The sequence below is a fragment of the Enhydra lutris genome, unplaced genomic scaffold, assembly GCF_002288905.1.
Source record: "Enhydra lutris kenyoni isolate GAN:26980312 unplaced genomic scaffold, ASM228890v2 scaffoldscaffold41, whole genome shotgun sequence".
In the NCBI taxonomy this organism is placed as follows: Eukaryota; Metazoa; Chordata; class Mammalia; order Carnivora; family Mustelidae; genus Enhydra; species Enhydra lutris.
Genome location: NW_019154125.1, coordinates 12,114,372 through 12,141,471, shown reverse-complemented (window position 1 = coordinate 12,141,471; position 27,100 = coordinate 12,114,372). Strand labels below are relative to the sequence as shown.

General features: G+C 36.9%; 1 protein-coding gene across 3 annotated transcripts in view; it reads right to left on the bottom strand.

Annotated features, from left to right (window-relative positions):
- Window positions 1–27,100, bottom strand: part of LOC111155413 (ATPase H+ transporting V1 subunit H) — a 194,806-nt gene that overhangs the window by 147,016 nt on the left and 20,690 nt on the right. For 2 of the 3 annotated variants that reach the window (XM_022515546.1, XM_022515549.1), the window contains exons 5-8: window positions 25,572–25,685; window positions 24,648–24,752; window positions 21,305–21,358; window positions 6,788–6,885 (exon numbers count right to left, since the gene is read on the bottom strand). In XM_022515546.1, the coding sequence (XP_022371254.1) occupies window positions 6,788–6,885; window positions 21,305–21,358; window positions 24,648–24,752; window positions 25,572–25,685 (371 nt within the window). The remainder of the gene's footprint in view (window positions 1–6,787; window positions 6,886–21,304; window positions 21,359–24,647; window positions 24,753–25,571; window positions 25,686–27,100) is intronic. The other variant, XM_022515548.1, reaches the window with a different exon arrangement.

The following is a 27,100-nucleotide window of genomic DNA, read 5'->3' as shown; positions in this document are numbered from 1 at the left end:
AAAAAAATGAAATCTTGCCATTTGCAACAACATGGATGGAACTAGAGGGTATTATGCTAAGTGAAATAAGTCAGTCAGAGAAAGACAATTATTATATTGCTCTCACTGGTATGTGGAACTTAATAAACAGGGCAGATCAAGGGGAAGAAAAGAAAAAATGAAACAAGATGAAACCAGAGAGAGACAAAGCCTAGAGTTTTTTTTTTTTATTTTCTTTCAGTGTTCCAGAATTCATTATTTATGTACCACACCCAGTGCTCCATGCAATACATGCCCTCCACAATACCCACCACCAGACTCACCCAACTTCCCACCCCATTCCCCTCCAAAATCCTCAGTTAGTTCCTCAGAGTCCACAGTCAACTCTAGAGACTCTTAATCTTAGGAAACAAACTGAGGGTTGCTGGAGGGCAGTCTGGTGGGGGGAAATGGGGTAACTGGGTGAGGGACACTGGGGAGGGTATGTGCTATGGGGACCACTGGGTATTGTAGAAGACTGATGAATCACAGACCTATACCCCTAAAACAAACAATATATATGTTAATAAAATAAATGAATTTTTAAAAAGATAAAAATAATAAAGTCTATTAATAAAAATAGATTTTTAAATCTAATCTTACAATCTGCAACTACTAACTTATCGGAAGGCTTATATTTATGCCATTTCTCTATTTTTGTGATTCGTATACAGTTATAAATCTACTGAACCGCCCTTAATTTTCTCAGGCTTAATTTTTCCCTTACCTCTTTTCTATTTGGGGATGTTATTTAAGACTTGCTTTTATTTAATATTGATGTCAGTGTTTCAAAAACTGTAAAATCAAGTCATTTTATACTATTAATACCCTAGTACCTAATTTCCTTTTGCTCTCTTACTGTTCCACTTATTAAGGTAAGCCTTCTACACTTTGCTTTGTGACACTGTGGCTGAGACTTTAAGCCACAGTTCTGCTCTGCCAGCTGGTTCTGCCAACAGAAGCAGCTAGAAGCTGACTGCCAAGATGGAGGAAGAAGAGGCTTTGTCTGTCAGCTTCCTGCTCCTGTGGGTGTCACTTCAGCAACAGTCCTGCTCTTTCACAGCAGCAACTGCTTTTCCATGGCAGCAGCTGAATTCAGTTTGCAACAGCGCTGGCTGAACAGCCTCACTGCACACGCTCACAGAGAGCAGCACCAGCTAAGGCCCTTCCTCTGAGTTCAGGAACACAAGCCCTGGATTAAATTTCAGTTGAATACACATGTCTTGAAGCAGGAAAACTTTAGTAATTCCAATCTCTTACCTTTGTTCCCCAACTGCAGGGGAAGCATCGCTATTTGCTACCTCTCTTGACACTTGAGAGTACTTTTGTTTTCAGAAACCTAGTTAACAAATTTATACCTAGTTAACTGTTCTTTATATTAAATTATGTCTGTTAACAAATCATGTAAATGTCCAGAGGGGTTATACAGAGCTCTGGATCAATACACTATTGCTGAAACCAAAAGGGAAAGATTCCAAAGAAAGCAGCAGTCAACAATGATGAACATTGCAGAGAAATTTCAGAGTTCAAAATTTGTCTACAATATATATGATTCTACTGAAAAAATAAGGAAGTCTTCTATACCCAAATATTAACCACAAGAAAAACTCTAATGAAGCAAAATAAAGTTCCTAGTTAACAGAAAAAGGAAGGGTTTCCCCTAGGGGCAGGAACCCTAACTCTGAAGATAGTGGAGCATGAATATGTGCTAAGGGGATACAAAGGACACAAAGGCCCAAGATAAACCTAATTTAGTAATTTAACAAATATTTTAATTTAACAAATATGGCAGGTACAGTGCAAGGCACAGGGGACATAATGGTGAGCAAACACAGACACTACCCATGTTCTCAAGAAACTTACAATCTAGCAGAATGGGAGGGAAGGATTCTTAAAGGAAGTGACTCTTGAGCTGAGACCTGAAGAATGAGTCAGTATCTAGTCCCATTTAGGTCTCCACTATCCTTCTTAAACTGATGAGTTTAGTGTTATTTTTAATCACTGAAAAAGCTACCAAATGATGCTACAGAATCCTGAATGCTACCTTTGTTAGCTATATAATACTTTCTCACTAGATTATAATTTTTTTAAAGGAAAGGGACCATCTGTTTCTTTGTATTTCCTATAATATACAGTACAACATTAATCAGAGAGCTCAAAAAATACAAACGGTCAAATCCAAAATTAGAAGGCTAAGGTCCATGCACCAAAATAATTATTTAGTGTTCTATTTTTTTTTATTTTTTAAATTATTTATTTATTTTTAATTTTTAATTTTCAGTATAACAGTATTCAACAGTACAGTATTCAACAGTATTGTTTTTGCACCACACCCAGTGCTCCATGCAATCCGTGCCCTCTCCAATACCCACCACCTGGTTCCCCCAACCTCCCATCCCCCGCCCCTTCAAACCCCTCAGATTGTTTTTCAGAGTCCATAGTCTCTCATGGTTCACCTCCCCTTCCAATTTCCCCCAACTCCCTTCTCCTCTCTAACTCTCCTCTCTCTAAGTTGGGTATTCATCCTTTCTGATGGAGGCATAATACTCCATAGTGTATATGGACCACATCTTCCTTATCCATTCGTCCGTTGAAGGGCATCTTGGTTCTTTCCACAGTTTGGCGACCGTGGCCATTGCTGCTATAAACATTGGGGTACAGATGGCCCTCCTTTTCACTACATCTGTATCTTTGGGGTAAATACCCAGTAGTGCAATGGCAGGGTCATAGGGAAGCTTTATTTTTAATTTCTTGAGGAATCTCCACACTGTTCTCCAAAGTGGCTGCACCAACTTGCATTCCCACCAACAGTGTAAGAGGGCTCCCCTTTCTCCACATCCCCTCCAACACATGTTGTTTCCTGTCTTGCTAATTTTGGCCATTCTAAGTGGTGTAAGGTGATATCTCAATGTGGTTTTAATTTGAATCTCCCTGATGGCTAGTGATGATGAACATTTTTTCATGTGTCTGATAGCCATTTGTATGTCTTCATTGAAGAAGTGTCTGTTCATATCTTCTGCCCATTTTTTAATATGATTTTCTGTTTTGTGTATGTTGAGTTTGAGGAGTTCTTTATAGATCCTGGAGAAAGGATGAATACCCAACTTTTGTAGCAACATGGACGGGACTGGAAGAGATTATGCTGAGTGAAATAAGTCAAGCAGAGAGAGTCAGTTATCATATGGTTTCACTTATTTGTGGAGCATTAAAAATAGCATGGAGCATTAAAAATAGAGAGTTAGAGAGGAGAAGGGAGTTGGGGGAAATTGGAAGGGGAGGTGAACCATGAGAGACTATGGACTCTGAAAAACAATCTGAGGGGTTTGAAGGGGCGGGGGATGGGAGGTTGGGGGAACCAGGTGGTGGGTATTGGAGAGGGCACGGATTGCATGGAGCACTGGGTGTGGTGCAAAAACAAGGAATACTGTTATGTTAAAAAAAAAAAATTTCCAGAATATACAAAAAAAAAAATATATATATGCAGCAATGTTTTATTATTCTTTTTTTTTTTTCTGTAGACATGATGTATAAATAAGGAAAAACATCATTTATCTTTCCCCGAAGGCCTTATTTCACTGATGGTAATGTCTTGCAGGTCGAATCATATTGTCACAATTAGCAGGACATATTTCTGGGAAGGCTCATGGGGTAGACATCATTGTGCACAGGTTGGGGTGATCTTGTTATAGTGCCTCATTGCCCCCATACTCTGTAGACCACTGACAAGCCCTATTGTGGCAGGAAAGAGGAGGAGGGCACAGTCAGTGCCTGTGGGCTCAGGAAATCTTTTGCCCTGACAGTGTCAACTGTGTGTCCCTCACATCTGTGGGATCTACTTCATGCACCTTCGCTAAAGCAGTCCCAGCATTTTATAGCAATGCTAGAGCCTTACCCTTACCGCTACAAGCCCCACTGAGAGGTCGTGAACAGACACTCAAAGTTCCTCCCAAGGCTAACTACCCTGTCCTGACATCATAGCTGAAGTGATAGAACCCAGCCGCTGTGCCAGCCCAGCTGTGCACCTGGAATGCCTCCTGTTTTGAGTCTTCACTCAGCACCAATCTTAGTGCTTTGTTCCTGAGACAGAGAGCTTCTCAGCCAGCCCTGAGCACAGGATCCTGGAAGGAAGGAGGGTCTTTGCTCTGATTCCAGGAAGAATAGTGTCCATGCTGTAGAGAATTGTCCAACTGCTTGGATGGTGGGCAGTCTCTGACCAAGAAAACTAAGAAAGCTTGTGTATCTTTATAAAGAGAGGGAAAAAAATGACAGCTCAACTGGTTCTGATTTTTACACTTGGATCACCAAATAAAGTTTCTCCATTTAAAAAAAAAAAATTAAAGACTAAAATTATAAGAAAACTGGAGAATGGTGGAATCATCTAGGAAGATGATATAATAATGAAACATATAATTACCCTTTCTTATTGTACTGCCCAAAATACTGCATAATTTTTACAAATTTGCATGTCATCCTTGTGCAAGGGCCATACTATTTTTCTCTGTATTGTTCCATTTTTAGAATATGTGCTGCCAAAGCGAGCAGTGCATCATTATTAAAAAAGGTAAAAAGGCTGGAAACATCAACTCTGTAGTCTACCTTTAGATTTCTGTGCAATAAAAAAATTAACATATAGTCAGTCCTGAAACCACTATTCTTAGAAAAGTCCGCCTACAAAGTGAGCCTTTGGCTGGCTTCTGAGTATCTGAGCAGTAAATAGTCCCCTATACTGATACAAAACTTTCCCTAAATGATAAAGGTGGCTCACTATATCTATACTGTATGCTCAAACAATATGCTTATGTTTATAATGAACACCTGCTGTCCTTCTGGAGTCTGGAATTCTCCTGTATGCGAGGCAAAGGGTGCCTACCTGACAACTTCCAATAAAAACCATGGGTGCTGGATCTCCAGGGAGATGCCTGAGCAGAAAAAAAAATCATACAAATGTTGCTACATTCTCGCTGCTGGTGAAAAAGTACATTGTGTGACCCCCCACAGGAGGGATACAACATAAGGAAGCCTAACATGGATTCCTCCAGATCTACTGTGTCTCTGAAATAAATCCCAGCCATGAGAATGATTACATGCTGAGTCTTCTGACACTGTGTGAACACAGAAATTCAAAGAATTCAGAACTTTTTATTTGCCATCCATAATGGCAATTACCTGAGGAAGGCACTTCATAATTATCAGAAGAATCAGAAGTTGAAAGCAAAGAGAGAGATAGCACTCTGTTCTAAAAAATGATGATGAAATTGGTCATATAAGTGAAATCTCAAACTATGGGTCTTCAGATGACTGTATCATAAATGCATTTTGCCAAATTCAAGAATCAGTAAGTGAAAATATATCTCTAAGGACAAAAAAAAAAAGGAAATACAGTATTCTCACCTATTTAGCTGTTCAACATGAAAGCCTTCAACACAATATTTTGCAAAAAGAACCTGGACCATTCCATTTTGCTAAAAGGACATATGATGGTTTTCCTTCATCTCTCAGGATGTTTGTGCACCAAAATTCACTTACTACAGAAATATTTACCATGAAAAAACTTTTATTTGAGAGAGAGAGTGTACAAGTGAGTTGGGGGAGTGGAAGATGGGGGAGACAGAGGTGGAGAGAATCTTAAGCAGACTCCCTACTGAACACAGAGCCTGACACAGGACTCAATCTCATAACCCTGAGATAATGACCTGAGCCGAAATATATCAATTAAGCCACCCAGGTGCCCTTACCATTAAAAATTCTTATTAGAATTTCTAGTGGTTGTTTTCACTATTTTTTTTTTCATAATTCTGTTAATTATACATAAAATGGCCAAATATATGTTTTCCAAAAGATCCATGTGGCAAATTGTCATGACTATTTTTCCTGACATACTGAAGATTAATTAAGTATAAACAGATTGAAATTTTGCATAAGAAATAAAACATTACTAATTTACTGAGTCAACAGTAATTGAGTATTTTATTAAAATTCTATGAAAGTCCTAAGAAAAGCCATTTGCAGAAGTAACCCAGCTGAGGAAGTTGCATGCAAATACTGGCTGAGGAAATCCCTCTGGCAGGTGTATCCCTACACTGGAGATGGAGGAATCAGCCTAGTAGAGTCTGATGACACAGAATCAGGGGTCTTCAATCAACTCTTTTGGCTCACCAAGCAATATTCTGTTGGCAAACTAATTTCCCATACAGGTTTTCCAACAGATAAACAACGTCTTCACTAACCAAAAAGACTATTTGGTTTAAGAGTAGAAAGATCTCTCATTATGAATAAGTAAGTTGGCTTTTTGGTAAAATGAATTTTGTTCGTTTGGGGAGGGGGAAGTTGTTTGTTCTATAAGACATTTGCTGACCTCAGAGGGTAGCTCCTCAAAGTTTCTGGACCTGCAAATTAGGACTCCACAGAGAATCGTCTAATTACATTATGAAGAATGGATTATATTTATTCTTGTGGATAAGATCTTGTTGATTTCTGCCTACATTTAACACAAGATACTTTTATAATTGTTGTTCTATTCTAAATACCTAGAATTTGTTCTATCAAGCGTTAAGAGTTCTTAACCTCTTAAATCCCACAGGCCAAGTGAGGTTAAGGGGAAACATTCCATTTAGTAGTTACTGACTTCCATGAAGGTTAGCATAATTTATTGTTAAACAGACATGAAAAAAATAAAATTTTAGACGATTAAATGTATTAACTTCCTTGAAAATGTCAAGGAGAGATGCATTCAGATGTTATTCTACATTAAAAGTAAAAGAGCACTCACCAGTTTACCCCATCTGCTTCTACCCAGGCAAAGCGGTACTCATTGACCCGAAGCATCAATTGCAGACACCCAGCAACACACTGCACATACTGAGAACTCTATGCAAGAAGAAGCACAAGGTTTTTAAAATTGGAAAACATTTAAAGACATGAGATCATGCATATACAAAAAGTCTGGATTTTTTTTTTTTTTTTTTTACTGAGTTTCTTATTGTAAGACATTCCAAAAGTTCCTGCCACTTTTTTTAAAATCAACCTCCATTTTTGTTTTCCTCTCCACCTCTTAGAAATGCAGTCGACTTTCTCTGTCAAATTAAACCTACATAGTTCAAGACTACTTAACACACAGGGAAATCAAGGAACAAAGTAACTATATCCTTGATAATGGCTTGACAAATGTTATCATCTTGCAATGTTTCACTTGGTCCTGAAGAGGGGCACTACAGAGATAATACTGCTCTCCATAACTGCAGAAATATCAAAGAATGACAATAAAATTAAAAAGATAAAACTGTATGCTTTGAGATGAGTCTGTATTTAAATGGTCTGAGGTGAGTCACTGATCCTTTCCAATACTCAATTTCTTTGTCCATAACAAGGGTGACACCCACCAAATATCCCAAAGGGGTATTGTTAGGATTAAGTAAAGTAATTCATTTGGCATACAGCTAGACATTTTGTAGAAATTCAATAAACAGGAATTTAGAAATATATATATATACACACAGCATATTTGAAAAAGATCTTTGCTCTATAATTTTTAACAACTATTAGTTCAATAGTACCATTCTAGGGAAACTGTGGTTAAACCTGGAACCTGAAATAAACAGGAATAATATTCCCAGGAATAATGAGGACACCTCCATTTTAGCAAAGCTAACAGCAACACCTGGCCTGGGCTCTTCTCTAAATGTTTACCATGAGCCTAACATCTATAAGAACAGAGACAAGAACATGAAATTAAAATTTAATTTAATTTAATTTAATCTAAAAAATAAAATGAAAAGGAAGGAAGGAAAAGAAAGAAGAGAAGAGAAAGAAGAGAAGAGAGAAAGAATAAGTAAGTAGGGAGGGAGATAATCAAGAATGTTATAAAAATTCACAACACCTAATGTATATGATGCTACTAAGTTCTGTGTTTTAACTCAAAGTTCATTAAAACCTAACACTTCAAGGAAATTCTAGGCACTCAATTACAAAAACACAATGATATAAGGACATTTGGTGGAATTATCAAAAGTTATCAAGAAAAGGTTATCTTAGATTTTACCTAGAAACTAGTAAACATAGATTCCCAAAAACATTATGTATCCAGTAATAGAACTTGTCTAAAAACTCAAAACATTATTTAGCAGAAATGACCCCCAAAAAAATGAATTTTCAGCTCTAAAACAATCTTCCATTATGGGAAAAAGAATGTTATTTTTCCAATTAAATCAGCAGTAGTAAGGTAGTAATCCTTTGTGAAAGAGGAATTCCATTTTTTCTTGTTTAGAGAGATAGCCTAAGCAAGGTTTCTACATATAATGAATAAAAATGCAACCTACGGCACTCTCTCCTCTTCCATTTATCATCAATTTCCTCTCAACACAAAAATATCTTCGTTCACTGGAAGCTTTTCTCTTCTCTGTCCATTTTACTACATTACATTGAAATACACAATACATTTCAAATATGGATTATTCACTGTCACAGAGCTTCCGGATTCACATTATAAATGTGCATGTTAAAAATCCTGGTTCTAGGGGCGCCTGGGTGGCTCAGTGGGTTAAAGCCTCTGCCTTTGGTTCGGGTCATGATCCCAGGGTCCTGGGATTAAGCCCTGCATCGGGCTCTCTTCTCAGCGGGGAGCCTGCTTCCTCCTCTCTCTCTGCTTGCTTCTCTGCCTACTTGTGATCTCCGTCTGTCAGATAAATAAATAAAATTTAAAAAAAAAAAAAAGATCCTGGTTCTAAAACTGTATTTGCACCTATTATACATAATGAAGTAGTCCAAATACCATCCCAGAAATCACTTTCAAAGTATACAGTGATAGCAACACTGGCAAATGATAGAAGTATTGCCTTCAATTAAACAAAGTAAATCATATCACTTCATTATCTTTCACTCACATGTGTCCTATTATTCTCATGTATAAAATTACTCAACAATTTTTTTTCTAAAAAATCAGTCTTCAATCAAGCCAACAAGTCACCATCTCTACTCCCAGACTAAGGTAATTCAATACTGCTAGAGAAAATTATACAATCCTGCAAAGCCTCCAAGCAATTCTGGTCTGTTCTCTCTGCCATTCCCCAGGCACCCATACTCACCACTATCCTCCTGTCCTACACCATTCCCTCCCTCTCAGCAGTATGAGAAAATATACATACCATTAGTTAGAGATTTGCCAGCAGCCAACATCTCACCCCTAAACCAAACCACGCTTATAGCCATTCTTGCCTCTCTCTCACCTAGGAGACCAGCAAACTTATTCCTGTCCATGACCCTCAGCCCCAGAAAAGTCTTAATCCCATTCCTCCTACACGATGCTCTGTCCATCAGAGACCCCTCTCTACATCCTCAGTCTCTGTTTGATAAGTTTCTTCTCCTTAGCCTCCAAATATATTCAAACCTTGCCCACCTTAAAGCTGTCCCTAAACCTTGTACCCATCTTGGCATCTTTCTTCCTCCCAATACATGAAGTTTCTTGAAGGATTTATCACCAAACTTTTACCTCTTTTGTATCTTATCAACCCATTAATATGGCAAATTCTAGGATCACCACTGAACTTAAAATGTCAGTTCCAAAAGTTACTCTCACCTGAGAACCAGACCTCTATCTCCAACTACTAACTGAACAAGTCTGCCCCATTCTCTTCACTTTCTGAATGGACTTACCTGCTCCAAGTCTTACTTAGACCAATTGTTAACTCCCCCACCATGAAAGAAAGGCAATAGTACATAGTATGGTAATAGTATAGTAGTATAATAGTAGTATATAGTATATAATCTTGCCATAGCCTGCCACACACAGCCACTTGCAAACTACATAATCTTGAATGAGCTTCCTATCTATAAAATGGGGATAACAGGACAAATCCCATGGAATGTTGGTGTAATTTCATTAGTTAATGTATGAAAGAGTTTTCAATGGTACCTATTATACAATATTCAACAAATGTTTGCTGCTGCAACTACTACTGTTTTCTGATTTCTCCAGATGGAATTAATCACTTCCATGTGCCACATATAAACCTCTATTTGTAAATCCCTTGGCGTGAGTGTGTACATGTGTCTCAGTCATCTTCATTCAACCAGAGAGCAAAAGAGAAGTCTTTCTTAATCTCAGCATTTAAGCATAGTCCCTGGCAAAAGAAAAAAAAAAAAATAACAACAAAAATCCAGCACTTTAAAAATGCTTGTTTGCTAATTGAAAAATTAAATATTCATTCCATTCTTTTTTTTATCATGCCATTTGGTTTCAAGAGAAAAAAAGTAAAACTTAAAAAGTTTTAAGATATATATTGTCCAAGTGAAGTGATTTTTGTTTTCTACCTAGTAAGAAAACGGTTTCTTTTAAAAAAAAAAAAGGACAAAATATAGAAGCCCCCGAATTCTGTATTATCCGTTCCCTTAAGCTCATTTCCGTGAGAATAATATAAAAATGTATTACTACCCTCCACATTGTTCAATGTAAACACAATCTTGATCTTTTCCTGCTGCATATATTTTTCTTTTTGCTAGAATTTCCTATTCTATTAGGACTTTAAAAAGCATTCTTGAAATAGCTGTAATTGCTAATAGAAAATCCTGAAATCTCACAAGATTTCAAAGACAAGCTGAACAAGAAGTGAATGACAGAGAAATAGTCTATCTTACAGGACAATATCAAAAACTGCCAAACTGATGAAGTAGTATTTGAGATAATCAAATCCTGCTCCTTCCAAACGGAAATGTCACAACAAAGACTCAAATAAGGAAGAAAAAAATCTCTGTGCCTTCCCTTGGAGCTGTACTGGAGCCTCACCTTTTCCAGCTGACTCCCCTTGACTCCTATGAGTCTCTGAGTCTCCCTGACTCCTATGCTCAGAACTCCAAAGGACATCGCCTATGCTCAGCTTCTGGGCCTAAGTATAGTTATGAACTAGAAGTATGACTTGACAAGTAGTATGGAACCTCATTAATATTTGTGTACATGAATTTTACTGACCTTAATTCTACATGAAATTCTTTGTACACATTTATGATAAAATCAACGGGCATGCAGGTGGTGCAGTCGGTTAAGCACAGGACCCTTGGTGTCAGCTCAGGTCATGATCTCAGGGTTGTGAAATCAAGCCCTGCATCAGGTTCAGTGCTCAGCAGGGAGTCTGCTTGAGATTCTCTCACCCTCCTCCCACTTTCTCTATAGAATAAATAAATCTTTTCTAAATAAATAGGTAAATAAAAATAAAATAGAATCTTTTTTTAAAATAGCCAATCAATATAGAATGGCATAAAATAAAACCTCCCACTTACCACCCCTCAGTACCACTGTGTAAAATGCAGATTCTATGCATTATATGTACATTTTTTCAAAAAATACAAATAAGATTATACCCTAACTTTCATTTGCAATTTTCTTTTTCCATTTAAGAAATCTTATACTTAGAGATCTGCCACATTTTTAATCATCTATATAAGGATTTTAAATCCACTGTGCTCTCTCAACTTTGAAGAATTCCTTCATTCAACAACATTTACTTTGTTGCTTACATTATCTGGTATGCAGAAGGAACTCCACTCTTTTTTCAAATATATTTGTAGTTGGAATCCAACCGAAGATGAAGAAGCCCATTTTCCCTTGCAGTTCTAGTAAACTGTTCGACAGCTACAACCCCAGACTGCCTGGAATGTCAGAAACTAATAAGGAACATAAGGCCTCCATCATTCTAAGTCCTCAACTAGTCCCCAGAAAGGTTCTACTAGTCTGTATTCAGTATTGATTCAACAAATATTTACTGAGTGACTGCTATGAGTAAGACACTGTACTTGCACTGAACACACAACCATGCAAACAGACCTCAATCCCTTCCAACAGGGATCTTACAATCTAAATGGAGAAAGAGGAAAAGCGCTGAATTCCAGAGCATACTGGAGTTTGACATTGAACTAGAGTGCAATACAACAAAAATACCATTAAGAAAGGGAACAGGAAATGCAGAGAAGGAGATGGGTGTTCTTTTAAATAGGATCCTCAGGGAGGATCCTCACTGCTAAAGAGACAAGTGACAGAATCCCAGGAAAGTAAAAAAGTAAGCCATGCAGCAATTTGAAGAGAAGAGCACTAATGCTGCAAGATGGCAGAACCAGGGCCATGCACTTATAAATGCTGCCCTCCTTCCCGTGGCTGCTCTATGCCATGTGACTCCTTAATATTCTTAATATTCTTCAATGGCTTCCCCCTGCTGAGGAAAAGTCCTAAAACCCTATGTGATCTCTAAGGTCCTGAATACCCTGGGCCTGCCTGCCTTACTTCCTCACTCTCCCCACGCCTGCACCCCTACAGCACCACTCACTCTCCTTTCTCTGCCCATGCTCTCCAAACACTTCCCCACAGTGGAGGTACAGGCCTCATCCCTCTGCTTCCTCAATAAGGCTGAGCAAACTTGCCCAGATGAGACCCCTAACTGTAAAGGACCTGTGCTTCTCTCTTACAAGCACTGCCAGAAAGGTACTAAAATAATCACAGTGTGTAATTACCTGTCTAATGCTGTCCTAAGATGAAGTCCTGCCCATCCCATTCAGTGCTATGCTTTTGGCACCACGCACTGTTCCTGGTAGGTACTCAATATATATTTCTTGACTGAATGAGCAAACAAAAGAAATACAACCAAATTTCATTATATCTTACACAAATTCCAAATGAGTGGGACTTTAATAGATATGGTTCCATAATTAACATTTTTATCCTAGTAACAATCAATACTGCAGATATATATACAACACAGCACCATTATCTTATTTCTTTTTGGAGCTGAAACTAAATCTGTTTGGTAGTATGGATTTTATGTAACTGTCTAGTACTTTCTTTTAATTTATCTCAATTTGAAAACTAATATAAGGGGCACCTGAGTGGCTCAGGGGTTAAGTCTCTGCCTTCGGCTCAGGTCGTGATCCCAGGATTCTGGGATCAAGCCCCGCCTCGGGCTCTCTGCTCAGCGGGGAACCTAGTTTCACCAATCTCTCTGCCTGCCTCTCTGCCTACTTGTGATCTCTCTCTGTCAAATAAATTTTTAAAAATTAAAAAAGTAAGAAATAAAAAAATAAGCCAGTCATAAAGAGAAAAATACTATACGATTATTCCAATTATATGAGGTAGCTAAAGTAGTTAAATTTACAGAAACAGGAAGTAGAATGGTGGTGGCCAGGGGCTGGGGAGAGAGAAAAAAAAGGAAGTTATATAATGGATATAGAATTTCAGATTTCTAAGAAGAAAAAAAGGCCTATAGATCTACTTCACAGTAATGTGAATATATTTTACACTACTTATTTAACTGTACACTAAAAAAAGGGGTTATGATAAATTTCATAGGGTTTTTTTTTTACATTATTTATAAGGAGTTATACACCACGGCCAATAATGTAATCTACCATATCAACAAGCTAAAGACAAAAAATGCCATAATCTTATCAATTTGTAAAGAAATAGCATTTGACAAAACAATACCCATTCACAGGGAGCCTGCTTCCCACCCCCCCACTCTGCCTGCCTCTCTGCCTACTTGAGATCTCTGTCTGTCAAAGAAATAAATAAAAGATTAAAAAAAAAAAAGTTCGCCATCTTTAAAAAAAAATTTTTTAAAAAGAAAACTAATATAAATTGCTAGTCGATTCCGGCTGTACCTTATATCACCCTATTTTACTAGAAAATATTTATGGTAAAAGAGCTCACTTAAGCCAGATGATAATTTTCATTTAAATTACTGAAGTGGGATGCCTGGGTGGCTCAATCCATTAAGCATCTGCCTTTGGCTCAGGTCATGATCCTAGGATCCTGGGGTTCTAGGGTAGAGCCCTGCATCAAGCTCTTTGCTCAGCAGGGAGTCTGCTTCTCCCTCTCTCTCTGCTCCTCCCCACTACCCCCCACCCCCGTGCTCATGCACTCCCTCTCTCTCTCTCTCTATGAAGTAAATAAAATCTTTTTTATAAATAAATAAATAAACAAACTGCTAAAGTAATTCACTTTTCCATTACAAAAGTATCACCCATATGGGCAATTTGGACTGACTTAATAACAGCAACAAAATACATACACACAAAAAAGATATTTTAGGTACTCATTGCATTGTTTCCTAAATTCTATTTGTTTAAATGTCATCCAACCGGAGTTCTTCCTTAAGGTAAACTTTTTGTTTTTTCAAGAATCAAAATATATCTTCTAACCTTTACAACTAATCAAAAAACTGTCAAAAAAGAAATTTAAAACGTTTTATAAAAATAATTTATTAACATTTTTCAAAGGATTTTTAAACAATTAAAAGGGAAATTAAATTATAAATAGAAGGGAAAATAAAAGGGAATTAAAATTAAAAATTAAAAAATTAAAAATTATTAAAAATAAAAGGGAAATATTACAATACCCAATTTTTCAGATGAGCCTTAAAAAGGAGATGTAATTTGCTGAAATTAAAAGAGTGAGTTAATCTGGGACTAGTCCTAGGAATCCACTCTCTTCGTGGTTGAGCCAGAGTTCTCTGTGCTGTACCAGACAATCTGGGCTGAGAATTGGCCACAAGATGACCTCTCACTGCAGCAAAACTCACTGGTAGAGAAAAACTATTTTTACTTTTCAACACATTTAAGAGAAATTTTCCAGTGTTGCTGAAATGCAAACTCTCCTACTTTATGGTGGAATAATCACATCACAGGAAAAACAGCAACTGCTAAAATTCCCCTTTGTGGCAAATATGATCTCAGAGATCCATATTCTGCAGAATTACAAAGTAATTCAAGAACTAAGGAATCAGAAAGCAGGCAGGCAACAAAAGATAAACATAAAAAACAGTGATATTGTACCAAAATAAAACTAATGTTATAAAAACATTTATAGACAGTATTTTCAATATTCAAATGCTGGGATTTAAGTACAAACTAAATGAGAAAGAGCAAATATTCACTTAAATTTTGGAATCGTGGGCACTTGAAATAACATGTCTTCATTGCAATAAAAAGCACCTGTCCCACAGAGTAAAAATGCACAGTACAGTGGAATTGGCGAAGCACCAAGTTGAACTTTTCAAACACATATGTGACTAAAATAGATTCCAGAAGCCAGGTTTACGTGAAATGGAGGACTGCTGATTTTAACAGTCCCAAAAGTATTCAATGTTTCATGAATATCGTACAAATCTTTTCTTGTAGAACTAAAAAGTGAGTGTGAGCATATATGTGTGTCATTCTTAATTCTATTACAGACATTCATTTTAAAAAATAACACAAGACAGAAAAAATAACACAAAACAATGTAAGTGTCAGTCAGGGCTGGAACAACTGAAATTCTCCATAGTTTGTTGAGGGACATGTAAATTGATTGAGAACACTGATTTGTAGTATCTACTAAATTTACATATACCTCACAACCCAGCAATTCCATTCTAGAATTAAGTGCTCCAGACACAAGTGATTACAGTGATCACATCTATCCAAAGACAGGTACAAGAATGTTCATCGCAAGATTATTCATAATAGCCAAAAACTAAAAAGTAACCCAAAATATCCACTAATAACAGAATAGAGAATATTCGTTTAATGGATTACTACTGCTATGGCAATAAAAAGAATGAATTTCTGTTAAATGCAACATGAATGAATCTCACTAGCACAATACTGGCAAGAGAAGTCAGATACGTAAGAGCATACTGTATATGATTCCACTACAATGGAGCTCAAGATTAGGCAAAACTAATCACTGGTAATAGATACCATGAAAACAATAACCTTGGTGAGAATTTAGTCAAAGGGAGGTATTGAGCAGGAGGACACAGGACATGTAAATTCATTTAGCTGAACAGTTAAAATCTGAGCATTTTACTTTGTGTGAGTTAAGACATAATTATAAAAACACAACATAGTGGCTAACTGAACATAATAAAAAAATTAAATTAAAAAAATTTTTAAAAAAACAAAGAAAAGAAAAAAAAAGACAAAGGAAGGAAGGGAAAAGAGAAGAAGCTTTGCCTATCAGGAGTTTTGCCAAATTATCTTTGGCAAATCACTTAAAATCTTCAAAACTGTTCTGTCATCAATAGAGAGAAATACCAGCCCCAACAAGTTAAAGGGAGAAAATCTCCTCAAATCTGAACTCTAATCAGTTCTACAAAGCACAAAAAAGCCATAAGGTATATTATTATTACCTCATATGCAGGAACTAAAATACATATATAAGCACAAGAATTCCCTTAAAATTAAAAAAAAAAAATTTTTTTTTAAATTCTCTTGAAGTTGGCTCAAAGAGATCTAGTCAATACTCATAAAATACTAAGATTAAGTTAATGCCTAAATTAGGATAATTTAGTCTTACACTTGTTTTACCAAAAAATAAGTAATTTCATTATTAATTTACAAATATCTAAATCTCCTTCAAGCGATGCTTTCAACCTAATTGGCTCAGTCATGTAACAAGATTCTTTACTATACAGAAAAATTGTGAACTTGAGAAAATATTACTTACTTTATAAAGTATTGCTTTGTATACAACTTCAAAGAACACATCTAATGCACCATATTAAATTACTTATTGTTATTATCAGTGCTGTGCTTTGGCAATGATTTGTAAAAGAAAATCTTATACTGAAATACCTTATCTCTTAAATTTCTTTTGTATTGCCAGAATATGCCTCCAGACAGTCCTCCCAAAAAATTTGATCAGAAAAACAAAACTCACAGATTCTTATATTCCTTCCTTAATGTTCATTCTGTGCATTTATTTTAATGATCCCCAATATTTAAAATGCATTAATTTTGTGGCAAGAAGATAAAAGGCAATTAAAAATGAAAATCCTCCAGGAACTGCTTTAGGTAAATAACAATGCTCCTGAAACTTACACAGACGCCTAACTGATTGTGAATTACTTTGAGTCCTCACAGAATTCACAGTTCACCAGCCACAGCAGACCACAGTTAAATAATAGGCCTGAGCTGTATGAATTCCTGACACAGCCCACTTATTTCTGCTACTTGGGCATAACTTTCAATGTAGTTAACAATGAAGTAGTAAAGAACTAAATCATTAAAGTATTTTAACTCTTCTGGAAGACTGAAAAGTGCTGCGTCAGTGCAGCATTAAATTAAAAACAAAGTCAAAACAGTAAAACTATCTTCATATTAACAAGGATATTAGAACTGCCACAGAAGACAATTTAAGAAATTTGGCCAAAGCCAAATCTATCATTTCTCTCATTCTAAAATGCTATTATGTGCTAAAACATGCATGAATCCTAAAGACATTATGCTAAGTGAAAGAAGACCGTCAAAGTCAGGAAATGACAGATGCTGGCAAGAATGAGGAGAACGGAGAACCCTCCTACACTGTTGATGGGAATGCAAGCTGGTGCAACCACTCTGGAAAACAGCATGGAGTTTCCTCAAAAAGTTGAAAATAGAGCTACGCTATGACCCAGCAATCACACTACTGGGTATTTACCCTAAAGATACAAACATAGTGATCCGAAGGGGCATGTGCACCCAAATGTTTATAGCAGCAACGTCCACAACAGCCAAACTATGGAAAGAACCTAGATGTCCATCAACAGATGAATGGATAAAGAAGATGTGGTATATATATACAATGGAACACTATGCAGCCATCAAAAGAAAAGAAATCTTGCCTTTTGCAACCAAGTGGATGGAACCAGAGGGAATTATACTGAGTGAAGTAAGTCAATCAGAGAAAGACAATTATCATATGATCTCCCTGATATGAAGAATTTGAGAAGCAACATGGGAGGCTTAGAGGGTAGGGAGGGAAAAAATGAAACAAGATGGGATCAAGAGGGAGACAAACCACAAGAGACTCTTAATCTCAAAAAACAAAATGAGGGTTGCTGGGGGAAGGGGGGTAGGGAGAAGGTGGCTGGGTTAGAGACACTGGGGAGGGTATGTGCTATGGTGAGTGCTGTGAAGTGTGTAAACCTGGTGATCCACAGACCTGTACCCCTGGGGCTAATAATACATGTTAATTAAAAATTAAAAAAAAAAAGAAGCCAGTCATAGACAACCACCACACTCCATGTGCTTTACTTTTATGAAATGGCCAGAAGAGACAGAAAGAGAAAGAGAGACAGGAGACCAGTGGTTGCCAGTTGGGAGTAGGGAGCAGGAATGAGGAATAACTGTTAATGTGTACAGGGTTGTCTTTCTGAGGTGTTAAAAATGTTATAAAATTAGATTGTGATAATAGCTGCACAAGTCTGTAAATATACTAAAACCTACTGAACTGCAAATGAATGGATTTTATGGTGTGTGACATATATTTTGATTTAAAAAAACTTATAATTTAAAAAACTAAACAAAATTGAAAATTTATTTCCTCACTTGCCACCTTTCCAAGTCCTCAATAGCCACACAGTGGCTACCATAATGGAAAGTTCCAACATCATGGAAAGTACTGATGGACAGAACTGCTCCAAAACATTAAAATGCAAGAAGAAATAATAGGGAGAACCTGGCAACTTCATCAACTTACTTACTATCAATGAAACGATGTTTATCTAGTAGTAACTAATGCCAAACTGTATCCACAACAAAATAGCCAGAGATCAGGACACAGTCAGATGGGGAATCACCTTGGTTCTTCCTACACAAGTTTAAGTGAAGCTGGACAGAAGAAAAAGAAAAGAAACAAACAAGAAATTCCCAGATTCTTACTAAATGCTGCAAAGCTTCTGAGAGATCACCGTATTCATCTTCTTATCAGGGCATTAGCACTAATCAGTTCACAGCTGTGCAGCTTTCTCAGAAGACTTGAGTACTCACATTAGACAGTTAGTAAAGAACTGAGCAGCTTAAGGCAAGTGTGTTAAGATTTGGTATCATTTATTATTTTCATCTCCAGGCAAAGACAACATAATGCATGCTAAGGAAAGTCTACTTATATAACATCACTTAAATAAAAACGTTTTTAATGACCCACTCATAACTTACAATGATGCTTCCGTGACCATTTTAAAGGTAAGACTGTTGAATCATTCTTATTTCACATTTTGCAGTATAAAACTTGTGTTTGTTTTACACTGACATCAAGTGGCAATATCATGTACTGCAACTTCCCAAACTGCTTTTCTATGCTCTTGGAAAACTAAAAGGGATTTTTAAAATATAATACCAATATTTTTACATGGCTGAGCAGGCTATGCGACTTGGAGAATGCCTAAAGACCCAACTGCAACTTCTATTGCCTCAAAAGGAATTGTCTTGGCAAACAATTCCTTCCTTTGGGGTTTTTGCCACTCATTAATTGAATGACTTCACAAAAACTGGTATTGCCATTCTGTGCAGCCTCACTGCTCCCATCTATACAATGTGGCTTACAGTAAGACCTAAGTCAAGAGAGGAAGTATGAATATTTCAAGGAGATGTAAATGTAAATGAATAAACCTGTGCCGAGCACATAGTAAGAGCTCAATATTAGTTACCAATTCAGATTCCCCTATTAAATCATAACAGAGCAGAAGCTACCATGTTACGCTCAACTTATTAACATCTGCTTTCCAAGTTGATAGCCATCTGAAAAAGTAAGAACCTTCAGGATGATACAGAAAGTATGTTTAAAGTTTGAAGGGTATGAAAGGGAAGAAGGTCAAAAATCAAAGGTCATCTTTTCCTTACCCACTATTACCTCTGATGCTAATTCTGTTTGGGATGTATGTGTAGGAGTCTACCAGGTAAACCACTTTGACTAATGTATGCCAATTCAATTAACTAGTTTTATTTTTCGAGTACACTGGACAGAAAAGAACATCATGTCACCAGAACTTGCAAGTCATTATGTAAGCTTTAATAATTTACAAACACGTTAATCACTCAAATAAGTTTATAAGATATGTAATTCTGTAAATACCTTTTTAAAAATTTATCAATAATTCCAAAACACGAATTAAATAATTTTTCAGAATTTCAAACCCATAAAAATTCAAGTCATGAAATAAAAGATTCTCAATTTAAACATGTGCTTATGATCGAATATCTAGACTTCCAACCTATCACCTCCTTACCCCACTCTGACCCCAAGATTGTTCATGTAGTTCTACACCTTGTTCTGATCCCTCTTCAGAAGGTTAACAGTCATTTTCTGGCCTAACACACTATTTGTCAAGTCCTTCAACACCTGCCCCAAGAAGCCCTGCTCTTGGCTTTGAAAATGGGTTCTGCTGTCAGTGTCAGAGCACACAAACAGATATACTCCATGCTGATTACAGAAGTACTGTTGATTAATATGGATATGAAATGGCTCCTACACAGCTTCATTTAGGTCTACCACAGGCAGGTGGGAGACACCACCCTCTGAAGATGCCTTCCAGTTTCCCAGAGATATTTCCCACTAATGAAGATAGATGCACCTCACCTACATTTCTAACTTTCTTTTTTCCCTATCTTATTCTCAATTAGCTCTAATCATGCCAACCCTTACTTGTCCAAACTTATTGCCAGTTCTTGAAGTATTCAGAATATAACAAAGATAAACTGCTCCCAAATGGGGAAGATAAGTCCAACCAAGAAGGAAACTTGGGGAGACGTGATTAATTTTAACCTTTACCCTTTGGCTCTACAAAAATGTGGGGAGAGTTTGGCCAAAAAAAAGGGCAGGTAGGGGTTCTGCCCAACATATATCCCCACATAAAGCCTTGAACAACACTGTGCAAGTAACGAGCTTTATCCCATCAGGAAACTGAAATGTTTTCAACTCCTTGACACACTGTTCATATATCTGTTAAGCAGATGTTGGACAGGTTATCAAGCAATGAAAGCATGAAGAGAGTAACTTTATGATTTTTCACTCCAGCTGTACATCTGAATTCAGACTCTTTTTTTTTTTTTTTTTTAAGATTTTATTTATTTATTTGACAGAGAGAGATCACAAGCAGGCAGAGAGGCAGGTAGAGAGAGAGGAGGAAGCAGGCTCCCTGCTGAGCAGAGAGCCCGATGCAGGGCTCGATCCCAGGACCCTGAGATCATGACCTGAGCCGAAGGCAGCGGCTTAACCCACTGAGCCACCCAGGCGCCCCTGAATTCAGACTCTTGTCTTGATTCTCAGGTCTAAGAGAAAGGGACCTGAAAAGAAGAGCAACAGGGAAGAGCAAGTCTCCTGTCTACCAATAGACCATAAATATTTACATATACATAAATATAGAGTTTTTACAATGCTATTAACCTAACTGGAGGTTAATATGGATTTACATTTGGGGAATTAGTAAACATCTTTAAAATTTTAAATGACTCAAAATAACTTATATTCATGGTGTTAGGAGGCCAGTGAATTAAGAAGGAATATACTTACATCACTTGAAGAGACTGTTCCTGTTTCAACAGCGACACCGCTACCACGCAGTTTCTATTACGAAATAAATAACTTATTACTTAGTTTTGTTTTTAATTTTATCCTAATTTATCAGCTTATGAAAGGGAGCTAAGCAAATTTTATAATTTTTTTCCTAATCCTACTTAATGGAGTATCATCAGCTAATAAAAAGCATGGGGATGACACAAAATATTCTAAATATTACACTCTTCCAGACAACTTAATTAAAAATGGAACAATAATAAACTGAATACTAAGCTCCACTAAATTTCGTAAGTGAAGCTGGTACAAATTTCCAAGTCTCAGAATTTACTTACTGAATTGTTTTTCAAGTAAGAGGACTATCTTAAACTGAACCATCCACAATATATTATGTGGCAAAGCTTTTAAAATAGGTGTCTAGTAATGGGAAGATTCTACACAGAACTTAGACTATCGACAGCAATCCTAGCAAGTTATAATGACAATCAGAACTTCACATGTTATATAATGTCTAAATGATATATAAAAATGACTGAAGAAAAGTTAAGGTAGAAAGCCAAAGGTTGAATGTACAAGAGAAAAGTAGTAATGAATTTCTGAAAGGAAATTTTTATTTAGTTTTATTCAAACTGATTTTATTTACTATCTACTAATTGCCAGGCATGAGGCCACCTACAACCCATATAGAATGCTTAAACTACCAAAAAAGAAAAAGCTCTTAAATGTCACTATGAAGTCAACAAAATATCCAAACTTGCAACTAATTTGGACTTTTGAAAGTTTATTTCTATTAAAATTATGAAATTGTGGTTCTTTTTATGAGGGAGAAAACACTAACAATAGAGAAAAAGAGATCTAGTGCCATCACATGACATTTAAGCAAAACAGCAAACAGAATGCCAAATAATCCTAGGTTTCATTCCTTAAACAAGAAGTCTGTAATTTGATCCTGATAGAAAGCTATGGAGTAAGTATCTGTCCATAGCAAAAGAGACAGTGCAATTCAGATCCTAGCAGAAGCAGTGACCAGACTCTGAGAGGCAAAGCCAGAAAGGGCCTAAGCACCCTGAAGAGTCACTTTGTAGCAGGACTTGCAAAGCAGAAACACTGAACCAGAACTACTTAAAGCCAAAGACTTGATGATAAGAAGAATGCACCAGAAAGATAAAGAAAAGGTCTTTTAAAGCATTTATCTAATACCAAGAAGCTCTGTTCTAATGAAGACTGTTCTAGACACTGAAGTATTTTGCTTCCACTAGTGATGATAAAGATATTTCCCCCAATTCTTGGACACAGTTATAACCATAGTTAATCATTCCAAAAGTAATAAATCATCTGCAAGGCACAATATAAATGTTATTCTGTGAGGAAAAATCTAAGATGAAACAACCCAAAATGTTAGTGGCAAACTACAGTATACATTCTTTTCTACCAATTTTCATTTTATGAATCCAGTTACAACACAGCCTCACTACCATTACCATAAAGCTAATGCTGAAACAGATTGAAGTTGTTCAAAGGAAGAACTAATTTCAAAAAAGAAAAAAAAGTGGGGGGGAAGGTTAAGCATTCTGACCCTAAATGATACACACCTAGAAATTTAAAAGTTCATCTTCACACACCTATTTTTCATGTTCTAAGTATGTTTTTTAAATACCTCACAAATTCAGTAAAATCCACAAATTTGTGGCTCTTGTAAAAATACCTCTGAAAACTAAGCCATGGGTGCCTAGGTATCTCAAGTCAGTTAAGCATCCAACTCTTGGTTTCAGCTCAGATTGTAGGATCGAGTTCTGCAACAGGCTCCACGCTCAACAGAGTTTGCTTCTCAACAGTCTGCTTCTCCTCTCCTTCTCCCTCTGCCCCTCCCCCTGCTCTCAAGTTCTCTTTCTCTAAAATAAATAAATCTTAAAAAAAAAAAAACTAAGCCATACAGACTGTTAAAATTTATGCTATTGACATAAAAAATAATAATGTTCAATACACTCCAAAATATCCCTATCCAAATATAAAAGACAGTTAGATTTCCCCAAAAAGGCAAGCAATGATAAGACAAAAAGTAAACCCAAGTAAATATCCTGGTGTCTCTCCTATGTCTCGGATTAAAATCTATTAAAATGTCACCTGAAATCTGAATTACAAAAATTTATTTCAAATAGACATTTATTTGTAATCGAACACTGTTACGATGCACTAAGTACCTATATTATTTTCCTGGTCCCATTCCTCACATAAGACATTCCCATACCAAAATCTCATTCTCTTTTATGCTTTCTCCCCCAGAATACTCCTTCCCCACCCACCTTCATTTCACTCCCTTTCTGAGGATCACTCCCAGTTCCCCCTTACTACTAATATTAGTCACTGGAAGCCTAAAGGAAAGAACCACTGAGCCACCATAAGTGTCCTATCTTTTGCCTGTCCAAGGAACCATGAAGACAAAAACAGAAAACCTGTCATTTTCCCCATCATTTAACCACCAAGTTATTTTCTTCATGGAGAAGTAGAGCTACAGAGGTCTGAAAGCAACCAAGATGACCACTAAGCAGGCTTCATGTTTAACCTTAGGACCAAATGTTCTAAGTGACAGTAAATCCTGGGAAGGTGCCACTGTGCAATGTTTACCTCGCAGCTGTACCCAGCAGCTCCAGGCTTACCTGGGGGCACCTGGAAGCCTGGTATGGACTCTTGAGAAAGACCAGAATAACTGGATTGATTGAGCAATGATCTGTGTAATGTGCTGTCTGTAAAACTCCCCTGACAGCACCCAGAGACAGTTTGTTTACTGGTGTAACAAGTCAGACAGCTTGGCCTGGTTTTGTGACCAGAAGGACATAAACGATCCCACTAGAAACTTACGAAGAGCTCTCCCCAAACCCAAGATTTCCTGCACAAATCCTGAAAGTTCAGAGTCTCCAAGGCAGACATGGGAGCTGCACCTGAAGTCTCTCAGTCTGAAGCTTGCCTACCCTCTGTATCCTGCTATACTGTTTCCTTTTTCCTTCTTACAACCCTTACATGAGTATGCTGTCTGGAATGTGCAACTCCTCTCAGTTCTTCCACCTATGTGAGCTTGGTAGCCACCTGGAAGGAAGAGACTCCTTGCCCACTGAAAAGCATGAAAGGAAAATCCCAAGTGGCAGAAGACAGAAAGGTCTGAGTTGAAGCTAGTCAATGAAAGAAAAAGTGAAGCATATTACCATACCTGAGAGTAGTTTGACTTACTTATCAAGTTCAAAACGGCATGATTTTAATATAACTTTTTTGTAATTTCACTAATAGCTTAATATGGGAGTCACATTCCCTTCAAAGATACTAAAAAAAAAAAAGCATCTTTTACCTGTGAACTCAGCTGAGTTTTTATCCAATTGAAATAGTAATTTAAGTCACTGCCTTCCATTAGTTCTTTCCCCCAAGCTGCTAACTTTGCAATAATTCTTGCTGCCTGAAAAATAAGAAATGTATTTGAATACTACATTGGTTGATTCTAAAATCACATCATATACCTTTAAAAGCAGGACTCACAACCACTTTGCTGTGATTTTTTTTTCAATACTCAACTCCTCCCAAATAAGTTTGTATTTCATTTTTTAAAATATATTTTGCAATACAGTCAAAATGTATTTTTAATTAGTTCCTTTCACATGTTCAAAAATGTTTTACTAACAGCAGTTCTTGATTTGAAAAGTTTAAAGACATCTACTGAAATGAACAGCCTCAGGAGCTCCGCTACTGCAGCCCACTCCACGCTGGGAATAGAAAAGGCTTGTACAAAGATTTACTCTCTCAACTCTCCTCTCATACCTTCTCTATACTCCATAATATGTTCAGTGTTATGGCTTCCAAAGATAGTCTTTCAGGATAAGTTTAAAACAGGAGTGTGTTTAAGATATTAAAAAACAAGTAATTACTAAATTAAAATAAAAATTAAGCACAGTGGCTACTTCTAAACAAAATTTTATTTCTATAGCAAAACACAGGTTAATCCTATCACAATCTAAAGCTCTTTTTGCATGCAGTCTAGCAAAGACTTTTATGCTAATGAACTCTACAAATACTCTACAAAACTTTAACTGTATCAAAGCAACTCCATCTCCTCTGTCTTCCCAATATCCCCACATTACTAACCATCAATAAGGAAACACTGCTTTGAAAAATTAACATTACAGCCTTTACTCCTCTGGGAACTGGGACATTACCAAGTCATAAACAGCCCAAATGTGTTTCTTCCCCAAATCAGAAATTTTATCAATTCAAAATTTACCATATGAACAGTAAAGAGATCCTGCCGATTCAACATTGGCAGAAAGTAGGACCAGGCAGTGTTCTTGCTGCGTTTAGCATAGTCAAAGAAAATACTAACCCGCTGGTGATTTTCCTAGAAAAGAAAAGAAGTATCATTAATCGGAATGCATTTTACTACTGTGCACTGCTTCTCAACCTTTCATTCTGTGTCCCATCAGTCAGTGTGATTTTCTTCCTCCAGTTGTTATTACGGGTCCAGGGTGATGAGGGGGGCAGGCATACATACTTTAAAAATAAAATCACCTTTAGGAGGGGCCTCGGTGGCTCAGTCAGTTAAGCACCTGACTCCTGATTTTAGCTCAGGTCATAATCTCAGGGTTGTGAGATCAAGCCCTACGTTGGGCTCCATACTCAGTGGGGAGTCTGCTTGAGATTCTCTCTCTCCCTCTCCCTCCACTGCTCCCCACCAGCACAAGCACATGCACAGGTGAATGCTCTCTCTCCTTCTCTAATAAACAAATAAAACTTTAAAAATATAAAATAAAATAAAATCACCTTTAATTTTGTGATTAGCTTTAAGTCAAGTGAGCCAAGCTAGCAGATCCCAACCCTGCAGGATGTAGCAATCTAAGTTACATTTAATCTGAGCCTGCACCTCTGACCTACCCTTCCCAATGTTTTTCCACACAAATAAAATCAGGTTACTCCTAAATATTATGATAGAAAAATCAGGGCAAATAAAGATATCAAAAGAACAGCATATAACACTAGCAGAAAGACAGAGGATTTGGAAAACAATTAATTCTTAGCTCAAAACAAGCATACTCTACCTCTCACCTAAATTTTACCTGCATTTCACTGGCTCAAATATACTTTCTGATTCACTAAATGAATATGGTTCTAAGTAGCAGTATTTGGTAAAAGCACAAAAAAAACCCACATAAACAATAATTTTTCAGATCAACATTTAATTCTTTTTAAGTATATTGTTTTTAATCTTGGTCCGCTAACAGTTACCTATTTGAGGAAGAGACTAACATCTCTAAGTAGTGAATCATTTATAATTCAATTACAAGTTATGATGATTTTATCAAGGACTCAAAATTTGGATAGGTCATCATTTACTCCATTGGTGGGTTATTTCCCAAGTTAAAACTGTAATATCACTGCACATAAATGAACAAAGTAGACTACACACAGAAAGAACAGAAAATATTTTTGCATTTTAAATAAGTTTAAAATTCATCTCCATTGAGGTGCCTGGGTGGTTCAGTCAATTAAGTCTCTGACTCTTGGGGTGCCTGAGTGGCTCAGTCATTAAGCGTCTGCCTTCAGCTCAGGTCATAATCTCAGGGTCCGGGGATCAAGCCCCACATTGGGCTCCCCGCTTAGCGAGAAGTCTGCTTCTCCCACTCCCCCTATTTGTGTTCTCTCTCTCGCTCTGTCTCTGTCAAAAAAATAAACAAAAACTTTTTTTTTAAAAAGTCTCTGACTCTTGATTTCAGCTCAGGTCGATTTCAGAGTTGTGAGATCGAGCCCCACATGGTG